Source organism: Capra hircus, chromosome 4 (genome assembly GCF_001704415.2).
Source record: "Capra hircus breed San Clemente chromosome 4, ASM170441v1, whole genome shotgun sequence".
In the NCBI taxonomy this organism is placed as follows: Eukaryota; Metazoa; Chordata; class Mammalia; order Artiodactyla; family Bovidae; genus Capra; species Capra hircus.
The window spans coordinates 53,821,936-53,839,325 of NC_030811.1; the positions used below are offsets into that span (position 1 = coordinate 53,821,936).

A 17,390-nucleotide genomic window follows, 5' to 3' on the forward strand; every position below is an offset into this window, starting at 1 on the left:
GTTGTGGTCTTCTGCACCCAGTACACAAGATAACAGCAGAGTTAAAAAAGAAAAAGAAAGAAAAAAGTCAAAACCCCCTGCCTGATGGAACCTCAAGCCGGTCCACACTCATTGGCATGTGGAGGTTAGTTTAACATCAGTGAGAGAGTGTCTGGTGGCATTTGTAAGACAAGAGGGACTATATGTTTATCCCTCCCATCCACCCATTTTAACTTTAAAAATAAGTAAGTTAATAATATGATGAGGTTTCTATAATATTCTAAAGCAGCCAAAGTCCTCCAATTTTTTTTCCAAAGTCTATAAGGAACTCAGCATCCTCAGATGCTAAAAACATGAAGTATGTATTCGTCAGGTGGTTGTGCTCACTTGGCCGTGTCAACTCTTAGTGACCTCATGAACTGTAGCCCACCAGGATCCTCTGTCCATGGGATTTTCCAGGTTAAGAATACTGGAGTGGGTTGCCATTTCCTCCTCCAGGGGATCTTTCTGACCCAAAGACTGAACCTGAGGCTCCTGCACTGGCAGCTGGATTATTTTACCGTCAAATGGTTAAAGGGAGATTCTTTTTTGAGACTGAATAAATAAAATTATTGCCATAATAAACTGCAATAATATACCAGAATGTGGGAATTATCTATAATGCCAACCTGATCACTTATGTCTATAGATCCAGAGAAGGGCAACATGGAAAACTCAGTGGTTTCCAAATGTTTTGATTTCTTACCAAACATTACAGAAAATGACATTACAAATACAAGTAGGTATACTCTGACATTTTCCCAAAAGTGAACCTCAGATGGTAGCTTCTTAAATGACACTTGAATGAATGTATGTTCCGAGAGATGAAATGACTGATCGAGGCCATATATCCAGCCAGCGGCAAAGCTGAACTGCCGTGTGGGTCATGACAACCCCTCCCGGCACACCCAGCCACGGTGGGGCCCAGTTCATCACTCATACTGAACACCCCGAGAGCAGTTCATGGCTGACTCTGACACAGACCTCTAGTATGACTGGCCAGCTCACATTTCTTACTTAAAACATGGCCGTGTTCTTACCAATGATGCAGAAACTCCCAGAGTGATGGGCTTAACTTCTGCCCCAGAGTCCCTGGTGGATCTGCTCGCACAAAAACAGCAGCACAAAGGGCCCTGCTTGGATGAATCTGCTAAACTTTAAACCAATCTGATATGGGCCTGGAAGAACCAGTTTCCCTCAATATCATGCGTCCCTCTGAATGGTTCATCCATGGGTCATCCCAGCTTGGCTGTGAATCACTTAAATCACATACATAGCTAAAGCCACTGGCTAAGAGCAGAACCTATCTGTGAAGGGTGTTTCCATTTAGAGGGAAAGAAAACTAGTACTTCTGGAGCCTGGGACACCCTTTAGACTGGATCCAGATACCCTGCGAGGTTGTGAAAAGTCAAAACCGTGGGGTGGGAGAGAGGAAAAAGATACTGTTGCGAGAGTTAGGAATGAAACCAAAGGGAGGGCTATTTTACACAAGGTTGTCAGCTGGGTGTCGTCCATGCAGGCTGCGGCCCTGTATTTATATAAACCACAGTGTCTATAACATTATCTCCAATAATGAAAAGGTTCTACTTGTCACTGACATTTGAATTAACCAGATGAGACAGTCTCAACTGATGCAACGCAGACTCTCAAGCCTAGTACCTGGGAGAAGAGGAAGCAAACACCACACACACACACACACACACCCGTATCCCTTGCATCACACACACACACACACACACCCGTATCCCTTGCATCACACACACACACACACACACATACCTGTATCCCTTGCATCACACACACACATACACGCACGCACGCACACACACACACACACACACCCCCGGTATCCCTTGCATCTCTCCAGTTCCCTGCCATAAGGTGGGTCAAAGACCCTCTTTTCCTAGAACTTCCTCCCTATTTTCTGTTTTCCAGGCTGAATTACATGGCCTAATGCAATTAAAGGAATGGGTTGGGAAACAGCCTTCTAATATTTAAAATGGAAATACTTTTAATTCTTTCCTCCACTTGGTTTATCTTCCTGTATCTTGAATATTTGTGTTTTCTCAGATGTGAGAGCTTCTAAGTAGTGGAAGCAATAAGCCCTAATTCATAGTGTCTGCTGACTTCCACAGTGTAAACACACTCACTGGGGCCCCTCTCAAGCTACCCATGTGACATTACTGAACACAGGGTTGGGCAGACATGACATCATCAGCTCTCACAAACTCCAACACAGCAGTGGAACCTGGAAATTACACTGTCTCAAAATGCAAAGCTACCTCTCTGCTCTTTCCCTTCCCAATCCTTCATACCGATGAAGCTTTAACAGATACTGGCTTCCATGAAGCAAATGGTTAGAACTGGTGCACTAGAGCCAGTCAGTGTCACTATACGGATGATCGAGGCACCAGCTGACTCATCAGAATATATTACATGATGGAACTTGCCTACTCAATAAAATTAAAGTTCTTCATCTCCCTCTATCTCTCAAACTCTGGCTTTTGTATCTGCTTCCAACTCTCAGACTTACATAATACCTGGTACAAATCAGGAGGGAGAGAAAGGAGGTAAGGAGGAAGAAAAAAGGGGACTATGAGAACAAGCTATTTTGAGAAAAGGATCTATAATTAATATAGTGAGCAAAGAAGTCAAGAAGTGCTGAAGCAGACAGAACAACAGTAAGATCATGTCCATCGGTTTCTAACATTAATTGGGAAGATAAATAACAGTCTTCTTTGAGCATAATCTTCTGCAAGGCCACAGCTCTGAAACTATTTCCTGCAAACATCTCTCTAATGTTTGTAGCATTAGCAGAAGCCGGCTAAAATTTCCCTAATTTTATTACCTAAAACCCAAGAGTAGGTAATTATGCTCCCTGCTGACAAAATATAAAATAGTGAGGATGCCCAATTACAAAGAAACATTGAAATGTTGAATAGCAGAAAAAAATTTTATGACAATTCTGTAGTCACAGTAGGCAATGTAGTTCATTTAACCATAGATGATAAAAATGAATGTCTTCCAGGAAGCCCTTAATAGCCTTTAAGGTCTTTTCAATTAATTTAACCATGAATAATTTTCTTTTAAAATTACTTGAAATTTTCACTTTTAGATATTAGAAAGCTATTTTTCAGCGCATTTTTAGAATTGCACTGGGCTGTGTCCTATAGCCTAGGAATCAGAATTACTTTATCTTCATGTCCGGGCACCACAAAGCTCTCTTCTAAGCACAGCTGGAGCAGGTGTCTGAAAAGTCAGGAACCAAGGGGGCTGTTGTGGTCGCTCTTCAGCTCAACCCGCTCCTTCAAAGGCTCCTTTCCCGGAAGAACAATGTCTAAAGACCTTGACCGGATGTTCCAGACAGACTCTGAAAGCCTATATGTATCCCTGTGGGCCAGCACAGAGTGCTCACAAAAGCCACCAGCAAGCAAGGTCAGCATCCACACGGGAGAGGAAGGACGAGCCCCAGATCTGATCGACCGAAAAGGGGGGTGGGAGTGGGGTCACAGAACCAGGCATTCCTAACGGGGAGATCAAATCAAGAGAAAGAGTCAAACAAGAGGCGTGTCCTGAGAGGCTGCCTGGAATACTGCTGAGTGGGTGAGGCTCCTGGCTAGAGGCCAGCAGAGGGCCCACGCTGGGCTTGGGAGGTACTGGGGGAGTGGGGAGACGGATGGAAACTCAGACTATAAAAGGATGCACAGCTGCAAGGGGCGCCGTGCTGGCTCATGCCTCTGTGCCTTGGCACATGCTGTTCCCTCCCACCCAGAAGGTCATTCCTGCTTTCAGCACCTAACAAACCCCTTCTCTCACGACACCAGTGCTCAAGAGTTCTTCCTCTGTGAAATTTCGCCTTCACTGCCTTCTTTGTGCCACCTCTTATCTTGTAAACAGTTAGTCTCTAGCACGCAATAAGCATAATATTTGGTACACAGCAGGTACCTAACAAGTGCTTACTGAACGAATAAATGAGTGAATGAAAGACTAAGGATAGTTTATACAGGATTTAATAGGTCCTGCTAGAAAGATCTACTTATATTGGGACAGGGAGGCCAAAGAGTGAGGGAAGGAACTTGGCTTCTCCCCTGAGTCATCTAAGACAGTCCCTAGCTGGGCACTGCCATTGCCTGTATTCCTGAAACAAGAAGAGGAGAGTAAGTATTTTCAGCTGGAAAGGGAATGAAATCAAACAGCTACAGATTGCCTGGTAGCAGAGTCAAAGGTTTGACACCCGATACTCAAATGATGATCAGCCAATGGAACATGTGAAAAGTACCAGAGATCCTGCTGGAATGGGCAGTCTTCTAGAGCCTGAGGAATCAGACTTAGGAATCAGACTTACTGGACAGACTCCTAAGCCCACCTTAAAATTCCTGACACAAAAGGTTTGGGTTAAGACATCTGTAGTTTTCAAAAACTCCCCTCAAGTGATTCTGATCATTTAGAAGTCACGATGGTTGTGTCTAAGTTACCAATGGCATGATCTTGGCGTGCAGGACTGAAAGTTACTGAGAAGGGCTGCTGTCTGCCAGGCAGACCAGAGATAGTCGAAACTAATAGCTAAACCTGTTATGCATTTACTTGGATTATCTCATTTAATCCTCCCAACAAGCATAAAAAAGTACAGTCTGGGATTATGCCCACTGTATAGGACAGCACAAGCTTAGAGAGGTTAAGGGACTTACTGGCTATTAATACTAAGTGACGGAGGTGGGATTCAACTCCAAGTGGTTTATTCTAGAGGCCACAAGCCCTTTGCTGAGGTGTGTGGGCAGGAAGCAATGCCCTAAACCACAGTGTCTTAGAGAAGAGGCCAGTGCCCTTGAAGTGGCTGCAATGTACCTTGTCTCTGGGCCATTTTGTTCTCTAACTCACAGCAACGGGTGCTTCTGATCAATCCTGAGCTTTCCTGTTATCTCTTCTGTCTCACTGAGTTTTATTTATCTTTGCATCACATATACAGCACACGATGCCTGGCCCATAATATATATTAATAAATGTTGAATTTAAAACAATTTGCCTCCATGATTGTGATGAATACTACGTGATAAAAGCCAAGAACTTCCCTTTTTCACAGCTCTTGTACGGCACTGGTCATGGTGATACTGAAAAATGGGACTATATAGGGAAGGGCAGGAACTCAGGGTGTGATTACTGGGTGAGCTCTCAGGGGACGCACACACTTGCCAGCTGTGTGACTATGTCTCGGACAAACCTGGAAGGATCTGGGGTCCCGGTGAAGTAGTGGACGCATGGCGAGCTTCTGCTCTGAGGCAGGACCGACACGATGCTGGCTGTGGTGAGGAAAGACTCAGAATCCACGCAGACTCCACTGGCTTTGTCCCGCAGGACATCAATCATGGTCTGCACAGTGATGCTTTCTGCAAAGAAAAAAGAGAGGGAGGAGGCAAGCAGCTAACCAAAATCCATTAGTTATTTCCCTTTTGAGTAACAGAACCCCTGAAATTACAGCTGGGAACAGAATAGCCCTACTTTAGGTGTGGTCACAGGATAGATCTTGACCAATGAGAGGTAAGCAGAAATGATGTGTGCAACTCGCCCATCACATCCATAAAAAGGAATGCTTGCCCTTCATTCTTCTCCCTCCTTTCCTGCTGGCTGGGAGATGCCAGTGAGTGGACCACGAAAGCAAGTCACATGTTGAGGTAAAGTAACCCACCCACCCTGGACTGTCTATATACATTTGGACTAGGAGAGAGAAATAAAGGTGCCTTTTTTTAAACCACATTATTTTGGGGTCTTTTTGTTACAGCACTTAGCAATTCCTCAACTAGTACCATATGCAACAGAATGATATTCATAAGTATACAATCTATGCAGAGCACCAAGCGAGCTCTCTGGTATAATCCTGCTGGTTAGAGTTAATATTATATCTAGGGAATGACCTCTCCACAGTGGGAAATATACACAGAGAAGTCTTTCAAATATTGAGAACCATAAGGATTATTGGCTCTGACTTCAGATAAACAGACTAACAAATCTTTCCCTACATAGAATTCTGGTTCTTCACTTTCTCCCTCTGTTGGTAATTCATTAAAATGGTATTTTTTCAATCTGTATTCATAAAGATCAAATCAAAGCAACACATGGGGAAAAGGTACCTTAAACTTTGCTACCACAACTCATATCCTCTTTGTAAATATCTCCATGGATAATAATACATTGCACCTAAAAATATTAACGACAAGTCCCCACGTTCTTCAACTATCCAGGGTTCAAACTTCCTCCCTGTCTCATAAATGAATCTATTGATTTAAACCAGGATCTGACAGATTGATAATGTCTCTTAAAACTCCTTTAATCACTGCCTCTCATTTTCCCCCCTTGCATTCTATTTGCTCGGCCATTTCTCCTGAGTCTCCCATACTCCGGACTTTTTAAGCTGCACTTTGCAGATGGTGTTATTAATATTCTCCTCCATCCTCTGAATTTCTGGCAAACTAGTAGCTGGATCCAGAAGCTGCATCAGGTCAATGTTTGATATTTTAGGCAGGACTACTTTACAATTGGTATTATGTATTATACTTTCACCAAGTTAGATTTTTTTCAATTAAAAACTGTCGTTTTTTATAAGATTCTCATTTCTAAACACTTTCTTACCTTTCTACCCAGAATATATTAATCAAGTTTACAGCAAAAGTCCTAAAGTGTCCTTCTAGATTAAGAGTCAGCCAATTTTTTCTTTAAGAACCAGACAGGAAACAGTTTAGCCTTACGGGTCCTAGAGGGCCTCCCAGGCGGCTCAGTGGCAAAGCATCTGCCTGCCAGTGCAGGAGACTCATGAGATGCGTGCTCAGTCCCTTGGCCAGGAAGATCCCCCAGAAGACGAAATGGTGACCCTACTCCAGTATTCTTGCCTGGAGAATCCCATGGACAGAGGAGCCTGCCAGGTTACAGTCCATGGGGTCGCAAAGGGCTGGGCATGACTGAGCACAGACACATATACACACAAAGACACGGGCCCTATAATCTCTGCTGGACTTATCACAACTGCTCAACTCTGCCACACGGCATGGAAGCGGTCATAAACAATAGGAAAATAAACAGGTGCGGCTGTGTTCCGGGGAAATTTTATTTACAAAACAGGCATCTTAAAAAAAAAAAACAAAACAAAAACCAGGCATCTACCAACAGGTCAACTCCTATTCTAAATCACCAAAGGCTTGACTCACAAAACACATGTCTCACCAGCAAATATAAAATGTGGTCATTGTGGTTTATAGGGAAGGGTTTTCCACTCAGGCACAAAAGTAACAAGCTACCAGTCACCACATTTACCTAAAAATGGATTCTGGCTAAGTTAATATCGGGTGGGAAATAGAGGGCTCATGAAAGGAATTCAACAATTTGACTCAACAAGTGTTCATGGAACAAAGAACCATAACAGGCATCACAAGGGGATCCTAAGGTGAATAAAAGATAGCACCCCTGATGGCAAGACTCAGCAGGCAAATGAAACAGGAAGATATACAGAGGAGATACATCAAATGTACAAATGCCGAGGTATAAGCAAGGCTGCACTAAGTGTTTCAAAGACAAGCATAGTGACATCAGCATTTAAAGGAGAAATGGGAGCAGGAAATATCCATGGATAAAAGAGCGTCATGTGAAAATAAATACAAGTTGTGGTCATATGACTGCACAGCAAGGACTTTAGCACAAGTCAGTTTCTGTATACAGGACAAGGTCTGTTCTCCACTTTTCCTCTTTGCTCATTCTCCTAAGTTCAAACAAGGTCTCTGAAACAGCTGCAAGACAAACGGTATGCGAGAGAGAACTGTAAGGAACACCCCAACTCACCTTCTTGCTTTTCTAAGGTGTCTCTGCCTGAACAGCAGGTTAGATGGTCATCAGATGGAGAAAAAACTTCAGAGAAATTAAACTCATCTTCTCCCGTCCACCAACCTTGACTCTGAGCATAACTCCTGAGTTCCGGATGCTCTGCGTCAATTTTAGTCGTGAGCGAAAGCTGATTGCAAATACACTTGACTCCCTCTGTAAAGAGTACAAAGTCCAGCTATTTAGAAATAGACTTATAAAGACTTTATCAAGAAATGGACATTACAGGGCAGCTCTCCCCTGCAACTTCACTCTAACTATATGGAGGAATCAATTTCATTTCTGAAGAGAGAAACGTAAGGTCCTTGGTCTTCTTTTAAGATCTCCTAGAAGGTCTGAGCTTCTTGCCTGGAGAATCCCAGGGACAGCAGAGCCTGGTGGGCTGCTGTCTATGGGGTCGCACAGAGTCGGACACGACTGATGCGACTTAGCAGCAGCAGAAGGTTTGAGCAGCCCTGACACATTTTATCACGTTTTCAATGAGCGAGTCACTTGACCTGACAAACTAAACCCCAAGCATTTACTACCCACGAGAAAAGTGAAAGGTTCTTTGAAAGAGGCTCTGTGCTGCTAACAAGACTCACGAATGTCACAGCTCCGGACATTTCTCCTCACCAGGTTAGTCTCGCTTAACTACTACCCTCTGCTCAAATCTATATATATGTGTTTTTTTTTTTTTTTTAATTTTAAAATATGGTACTTCTTCATTCAGATTTTTTCAGGCCCCAACATTTAGAAAAACACAGTGACCCTGATAATGAATTATTTATTTATTTAGGCCACACTGTGAGGCTTATAGGATCTTAGTAACCTAACCCGGGACTGAACCTAGGTACCCGGCAATGACAGAATGGAGTCCCAACCACTGGACCACCAGGGAATTCCCGATAATGAATTGTTTTAAAATAATGCCATGTACGTGCAAATATGTGTGCATCTGGGTGCCCAGAAATGAGGAGCACGTTAGAGCCTGCAGATGTAGCACTGAGAGGGTCTTAAGTCCAGGCACCATGGCCTCAGCTCTTCCTGGCCTTGAAACTCCCCACCAGCCACCCCCACTCACCTGTGATTTTCTCTGCAGCCCAGTACTTCCCTACAGTCTCCAGCACCCAGGCCTCCTCACGGTCCACGATCAGATATGCACTTTGGAAGCTGTGGCAGGAGTTTGCATCTTCATAATAATTCCCACCCTGTCCATGTTCTTCCAACAAGGCGATGATGACGTCTAAGGCTTCTTTAGCTGTTGCCCCTCTCTCTAAACCAAGCCTGAAGAAAGAGGACCAGAAGCACACCTCTGTCATTTCATATCACCTCATTATTAGCACAGGCATCAAAGGCTGGGACCAAGCCGAGTGATGAAGAATGCCGACGTGCATAAGTACGTTAAATACTCAGGCTGATACACCAACAGATACACAGCATCTGAACTCACTATACAGAGCAGACATTCCATTCAGAATCATGGGGGCATTTTCTGTCTTTGGCCACGCCCTTTCCACACAGTCAGGAGCCCAGTGGCTTCTCTCTCTTGAAAGGAAGCTTGGCTGTTTCTCTTTTTCTATTTTCTAACTCTGATTCCCTTGAAGCTGGCCAGCTTCGTAGAAGACCTTAACAAGAGAATCTCTCTGTGGCTTGTTCTCACTCCTGCCTCTGGGCAAAAGGAAACCTCTGCCCAATCCAGCTCTGACCTCAAGGATTCTACACCAGGTATTCGGGTTAGTAATAGAAGTGCTCTATAGCTAGCCACTGTCCTCTGTGAATGTAATTCACCCACCATCTCCTTAGGAATGGGCGGCTGGACAAGACCAGTCCTTTTTCTATACACAGCCCACCTCCACTGGTGTGACTTACAGCTTCAGTCATTTAAAAGGACAAACTTCTTCCAAAGTGAAACAGCCATCTTCTCCCAGCCCTTCCAATGAAGAGACTCCTTAAAGAGACCACAGAGACCGCCCTCTACGGAACTTGAGCCTGTATGCTTGCATGCTAAGTCACTTCAGTCGTGTCTGACTCTTTGTGACCCCAGGGACTGTAGCCCCCAGGTCCCTCTGTCCATGGGATTCTCCAGGCAAGAATACTGGAGTGGGGTGCCACTCCCTCCTCCAGGGGATCTTCCCACAGGGATGGAACCCATAGATCTTATGTCTCCTGCATTAGCAGGCAAGTTCTTTACCACTAGCGCCACCTGGGAAGCCGTGTAACTTGAGCAAGTTATATCATATATTTGAACTTCGGTTTTATGTCACCAGTAAAATAAGCACCTACGTCACTGTGTACTAGGAAGATGGGTTTTATGAGATAATGAACATGAAAATACATGGCATTGGCACCAGGGACCAAGTAGGTGATCAGCAAGTTTTCAGACACAGCAGACTGTGGCAGAAAAACAAATGACTCAGAGATAAAGGGACCTCATTTCTAATTCTGCCTCTGTTATCCACCAGGAGTAACCTTTTCAAACCTTTACTGTCTTGTCTGTAAAGTGAAAAACAGTACTGTTTCCCTCTCAGGCTGATTTGAAAGAGAATGGCACGTAATGGGTGCTCAGTAAATTTCTTTTTATTCATCTCTTCATTCAAATTGTAATGTTGGTGACAGAAGTGTGGAGTCTCAGAACAGAGGCAATGGAACCCTACTAAGATGGCAGCAGAGGCCAGTTCTGGGTGAGTTTTCAACTTAAGATGCAATTACTATTAAAATTCACCCAGTTTGATTCTTCCTGAAGGGACAATGCACTGTGCTGCCAGGGAGACGAAGAGATAATGGGACTCCATGATCCGGATTTATCTTTGCAACAGGGATTTATTTTCAGAGATAATTATATACCAATTCATTTGGCATTTCTCAATTTAAGCTTATTTAGGAAGCCTTGATGACAAGGCAATGCTCTGAGAAGTTGAAGCCTTAGGGGAGTCACATAAGAAAAAATTCATTAGAAGATGGAAGTAGTGGACTCTTCCGTTGGTCCGTGTCATCTTCTCCAAAAAGGAGTAGAAGACATAAGCACTCACCTCATCTCGAAGGTCCAGAGCGAACAAGCACGCTGCAAGTACCTCTCACAGCCAAGAGCTGGCCGCACAGGAGGGCCCCTTCCTGCTTTCCACAGGTCCCTGGTGGCTCCTGGTCATTCTAGGCAGAATGCACCCGGGGCCTCTGCAGGGCCCCACTTACCTGTGCGAACAAGCACTGGGAGGACTGTGAATACCCAGCCAGGGACAGCAAGGTCACCTTTGGCAGCTGTGACTTCTCTTTCACAGGTTTTCTTTTAAAGATTTAGACACAAAAAGTGTTGTTTGAAGTGGACTGTTTTTAATCTTTGTCAAATTTGTTACAGCACTGCTTTTGCTTTTTGTTTTGTTTTTTGTTTTGGCCCCAAGGCATGTGGGATCGTAGCTCCCCAACTAGGGATAGAACCGTGGCCGCTGCACTGGAAGGCAAAGGCCTAACCACTGGACCACGAGGAAGGCCCTCTTTTGCAGTTTCTAACTTACTCTCCTACTGCTCTGCCCGTCTGCACCCCACACTGACTTTGGTGCCTTCTGCAGTGTCTGCAGGAGGGCCTCTGCACTCATCCACAGACATGATTCTGATTAAACCCCTCATGCCAGGACCATGGGGAAAAGATCCCCATTTGTCCCACCTGACCATTCCCAGGTGGTCTCCCTGCCATGGGCCGAGAATAGGACCACTGGCAAAGCTGTGGATGACAGAGGGTCGCATCCTCTCCACCTGAGATCCAGAGGTGCATCTGTACCTCTGGATCCAGGCCCACAAGTCACCCACCATCAAGAGGCCTATTTTAAAGCCTTTCACAACATTTCCCCTCCTAGATGAGGTGCATTCATGTGATGCCAAATGAAAACAGGGACTTTCTGGTCTCCACGCCTACTTTCACTTTGGCTGCTATACCTCCTTCATGGGCTTGACTGGAGCAGGAAAAGGATTGAAATTAACTGCGCCAACAGTTAACTATCAATCAACTGTTAGAGTCTCACTCTGACATTTACCTTCAGCATAACTCAAATCCTTCAGAAATGTGCGCCTGGTCAGGTTATTCTGGGTCTTGGAGTTAGATGCTCCCAAATTCAAATCCTTATTTTTTATGGAAAAATTCTGGAAGAAATGCTTATTTGGGGCCAATGACTTTCTCACCGGTATGTCGAACTCACTGTGTCCTTTCTGGAAAGATGAACACAGCTCACCAAGGAAGATGAGCACCCTCCGCACTCCCCTGCTGCAAGCTCCTATGTTTAGGAACACTGCTCGCTTGTCTTCTTGATCCCTATGCTTCCACTGATTAGGAAAACTCCTGTGCCATTGTATCCCAGTTAAGGTGAAACATGGAGCTTCCCAGGTGGCACAGTGGTGAAGAAGCCACCCGGCAACGCAGGAGACTCAAGAGATGCGGGTTCCATCCCTTGGTCGGGAAGATCCCCTGGAGTAGGAAATGGCAACCCGCTCCAGTATCCTTACCTGGGAAATTCCATGGACAGAGAAGCCTGGCGGGCGGCAGTCCATGGGGTTGCAAAGAGTCAGACACGACGGAGCACACACATGCAAGTTATAATCAGATTTCCTGTAAACATACAATCACTGCCCTAGAGAAAGTCATAAAAATAAGTCAATCCCCCTCCCCTTTTAGGAATGAGCCTATACAGATGCAGATAAAAATAACCTTTCTTATTCCCCACAAATCAAGGGGTCTGCAAGGTCTCACTGTTTTTTTGTTATCAAAAAGTTCCCAGCTTCTAGCCAGAGGGATGAAAGCAGGAGGGGGAAAAGTGGATGTTAACGGCTGCACTGATTTAGAAGAAAGGTGTGTGAAACCTTTGGACTGGCCTCTATCTCCTGGTATCCAGAGCTTCCTGGCTCCTGGAGAGAAGTAACCTGCACTCTAGTATGGAGGCAGCCTCCCTGAGGGGGCAGGCACCCGACACAAGGCTCTGTGGAAGCCTCAGGCAAGTCCCTTAATCTCCCGTATCCTTGGTTTCCTATCTACCAAACAGAAGTAGCCACACCCACTTCACTAGATGGTGGTGAGAGTTAAATGAAATATTCTCTGCAAAACTCATTACCCAATAGTGTTTGGGAAATAGTAACTCTTATTTCCACAGGTTCTTTCCTCTATAGACACTGGTTAGTGTGTGTGCTCAGTCATATCCAACTCTTTGCAACCCCAAAGACTGTAGCCCACCAGGCTCCTCTATCCAGGGGATTCTCCAGGCAATAATGGGGTAGGTTGTCATTTCCTACTCCAGAGGATCCTCCCCGACCCAGAAATCGAACCTGTGTCTCCTGCACCAGCAGGCGGACTCTACACTGCGCCACCTAAAAAGCGCAAAACCAACACTGGCTGAACCTCCCTGCAAATCACCAGGGAGTCCTCACGCTCACCAAAAACAACAGGAAGAACTGTCTTACATAAGAGATTCAAACCACCTTTTTACCGCACTGCTCTCTGGTGTCTGTTTCTGCCCTGCTTCTGACTTAAATAAACTGTTTCCCTGTGTGCTCTTCCATACCTTGTGCTGTGTCTCTAATAATAAACTCTGCAGCTGTCTTACAGTTTTTGTCAGGAAGATTCCCCTAGAGGAGGAAATGGCAACCCACTCCATTATTCTTATTTGGAAAATCTGGGCAGAGGAACCTGGTGGGGTCCATGAGGTCATAAAGAGTTGGACATGACTGAGCATGCACGCACTCCCGCCCCTAAGTCCCTCTGAAAACATGTGGAGCTACCGCACCCATCGGCTGGGAGGCACTTAGACGTTGATCTAGGAGGCCTTCTGGCTCAGGGGTCACTTTTAGGATTCAGTTGGTATGGAATGGCCCCTCAGTATCTGACTGTGTGTGACTGAACTGATCACGGCTGGTGTAAAGCTGAGACCCTGAACTCACACAGCAGGGCCCTCTTCACCCACCTGTCTTTGTATTGTAATAGCTGGTCATGGGTGGCCAGGAAAGGAGTTGAAGCTAAATGACTACAATTAAACTTACCCTGTCATCTACTCCCAACATGTGTTACTGTCCCAGACCTTGGTAACTATCACAAACTCAATTACGTGCTAAATATATCTTCTCTGTCTACATCCTTGGGCCTTGTAGACCCAGGTGAAATGCATCTCCTTGAAGCATTGCTAAACGGATGCAGCCCATTATCATTTCTGAACATCCAGCAGTGTTTGCTGAGAGCCTGGGATTCTGTGCCATTTAGGTGGCTAAAAATCTCCAATTGCCTTAAGACACATTTCTCCTCCTGTCATCTTAAATTGGCCTAAAATCTTGCATTGCTCAATTTTCTGTCCTCTCCCTGCAAACAGACTAAAATCTCTTTGAAATGTCTGAGCTTCTTTATGTGCCTACAGAGTGTAACACAAAGCACATATTCAATAACTCTGGTTGTCTTATAGGTTAATGAACTTGAAAAGATACGTCAGAAGCATTGAAGAAAGGAAAAAACCATTCTCTTCTGTCATCCCTTAGAAATCAACTGTTCAAATGGTGATATTTCCCAGTTCCATTAATCCCCTCCATGAAGACAATGATAACTCAAAATGCAAGGTTATAAATGAGACATAAAAGGGGCATTATTTTCCACTGCTAACTCTTCATTTTCAGGATTTCTCTTAAACAGGGAGGTAAAACTACTGGGACAGCTGTCAAAACATACGCTGAAAATTTGTTATTCTCTCCATTGCACTCTGTTGATCAAGAGAGAACTCATTATAAATATGAGGCTTTTTCCTTCTTTTCTCCAGCTCAGGGGACCTGCTCCTTCTCAGTTAATAATAACCAGGAATAGTAGGGAAGGGTGAGGAAGGCATAAAGGCAACATGGCATCAAAAAAGTGTCGCAAACTGACCTGTCCACCAGGTGAAAGAAGCTATGGGCCACAGACGTCTTTGTGTAGATGTGAAATTTCTCCCTGCAAAACCTATAAAATGTAAAAACCTCCATTCCTTTTTGTAGGATGTCCCCTTTGGGAAGCTCTAGAGGTCATCCAGTTCAGGACTCACACTGAACAAATGATGGGCACAGATACTAATGGTGTTTCCACAATGAAAACCAAGACCTCCAGCTCCCAGCCCAGTCCCCCTTCAACCATACCATGAGTCCACTGCATTTTGCTGTTTCAGGAAAAAAAGAAACTACTTCAGAATGTCATTTCATTCCTGCCACTTTCTACTGTAGTCATTCTTTCCAAACTTGGCCACTGATCAGCTGCTGCACACCAGGACACGGCCCTAGTGCTTGTGACACATCAGTAAACAAGCCAGCGGAGACCTCCCTCTTGCCAAGCTTACACGTCCGCCTCCGCGCTTCACTAACGCATTAAACATGAATGCACTACCCTGTGGCTGGGGAGGGAGAAAAAGAGAGAAAAGAGGACAGAGACATAGAGGGGAAAGGAGGAAACCAGTTTCTGTTCTTTCTTCCTTTATATTTTATGTGTTTTATATATATTTTTTCTATTTACTTTTATATATTATATTTCAAAGACCATAAAATTGACCCATTTAAAAGTGTCATTGAATGATCTTTAGTATCTTCATAAAGCTGTGCAACTATTACCATAATCTAAGTTTAAAACATTTCAAACACCCCAAAAAGAAGCCCCATACCTATTAGGAATCCCTCTCTATCCCCCACTCCAACCCCAGGAGATCACTTTCTGCTTTAATGAATTTGCCTATTCTGGGTATTTCATGTAACTAGAATCATATAATATGTGACCTTTTGTGTCTGGCTTCTTTCACTTAATATAATGTTTTCAAGTATAGCAGGTATCAGCACTTGATTTTTTTTTTATTTCTGAATAATATTCCATTGTAATCTACTCTTTTTTCCACCACCTCCACCTCCAAATTTACATCAAAAGGCGTAAGTCTTCTTTGGAAGGACTGCATAACAAAGTATGAGGTTTGAGAGAGAGAAAGCCCATCCCCACCCCAACCTGTTTTGAGCGGTTGTCTCTAAGAGCCACCATGCAGTACCTGACCAGATCCATCCCCAGTAAGGCTTCCGTCTCAGCAGCTGGTTCTCTGGCATTGACGGCTTCGTTGGCTATGCACACTCCATGTTCATTGGCTCCCATTTCTGCCCCCCAAAGCCACGCAGGTCTGCTTATCACAATTGCATGGGTCCTGGGAACTTGGTTGATTGAAATGTAAGTGCACTAAAAAATGAAGACAGAAGAAAGAAAGGGCCATTATCTGTCAGGTACCACTTAGTTTTCACCTTGGTACTTCCATTAAACCACCACATCCATTACAAACAGAGCCGAGAAATAAAAGGCCTTGAGAACACCCAGACTTAAAAGACACCGCACATCTCGAAGCAGCTCAAAGGTTTCCACAGTGAGTTTCAGTCTTGCCACTCACTCAGTTTCCAGTCTCTTTAGTTCAAGCCAATCAGCGCATAATGAAGACATCTATAGTGGCGGTCTATTTTCATGTACCAGGTATTGAGCTGGTCTCTGCCCTGAATATTCTGTATCTGGTCATTTTAAAAGGCATAGATGGCCACCAGCATTTCAAACAAGCATACCTACTAATTTGCAAAACTCCTTCTAGATTAGTGGTTTTCAAACTCTGTAAAAGTTATAGAGCTCTATCCGTAAAGGAAATTCTACTTAGATGCCTAACACAGAAAGCAGATAAAAAGGAAGATGCTTTGTCTGCAGAAGAGAGGTCCCTTAAGCTTCCTGCAATGTTCCTCAGCTCCTGAGAACACAGTTTGACAACCTACATGATTGCTCTAGTGGTACAAAAGATAAAAACATAGTGATACTTCACATTTCACTAATGCATTAAACGTACACTCTCTTATCCACTATGCTTCCCAGTCTGCCCCATTTGATCCCCATACTAAGCCCATGAGGACACAGTCCCAGAAAGGTGTTTTCTGAACTCCTTTTACAGCTGTGGTACACGCCACTTAGAGCTGTGTCTTACCTCCTCCAGTCCCATGCCTGTTCTTCCATTCACCTCAATACACTTTGACCAGTTCTATTGTCTTTATGCTTTTGGGTAAAAGTTTGCATGGAGGAAGGATCCTGAGGCTAAAAATACTTGGAAAGAAATAGCTTTATCTAGATTAGCTCATTCCTTTCCGAGTAGACACAGCAGCCTGGAAAGCACTCAGAGCCTTCCCCTCCCCACACTGGGCCCCTAGGAGACTCTACTGGAGCAGCAGGAAAAGCACTAAACTAGGCTGGCCACGGGGCCTCCTGACACTGATATTCTAGTATCTGTGACACCCTCTTCCCAAGAAGGCTGCGGAACTCAGGGCTTTAAATTATACAGGGCTTTTTAGCTGTCAGGGGAGAACTCTATCAGCCGCAGCATCCATTTACATTTTAAACTGGGCATCTGAAAGCACTGGATCAACTGCAGCCTTAGATCTCTTTTTTTGATTCAACACCCAGTTATATTTCTGAATGCAGCCCAGAAAGCTATTCTGCATTGATTTTCCATAATCGCTAAACCCCAGGTAAGAGCTGAAATGCA

General features: G+C 44.4%; 1 protein-coding gene across 3 annotated transcripts in view; it reads right to left on the minus strand.

Annotated features, from left to right (window-relative positions):
• Positions 1 to 17,390, minus strand: part of SCRN1 (secernin 1) — a 64,404-nt gene that overhangs the window by 8,522 nt on the left and 38,492 nt on the right. For all 3 annotated transcript variants that reach the window (XM_018047104.1, XM_018047103.1, XM_018047102.1), the window contains 4 exons: positions 15,876 to 16,057; positions 8,945 to 9,147; positions 7,843 to 8,037; positions 5,237 to 5,402 (listed from right to left, as the gene is read on the minus strand). In XM_018047104.1, the coding sequence (XP_017902593.1) occupies positions 5,237 to 5,402; positions 7,843 to 8,037; positions 8,945 to 9,147; positions 15,876 to 16,057 (746 nt within the window). The remainder of the gene's footprint in view (positions 1 to 5,236; positions 5,403 to 7,842; positions 8,038 to 8,944; positions 9,148 to 15,875; positions 16,058 to 17,390) is intronic.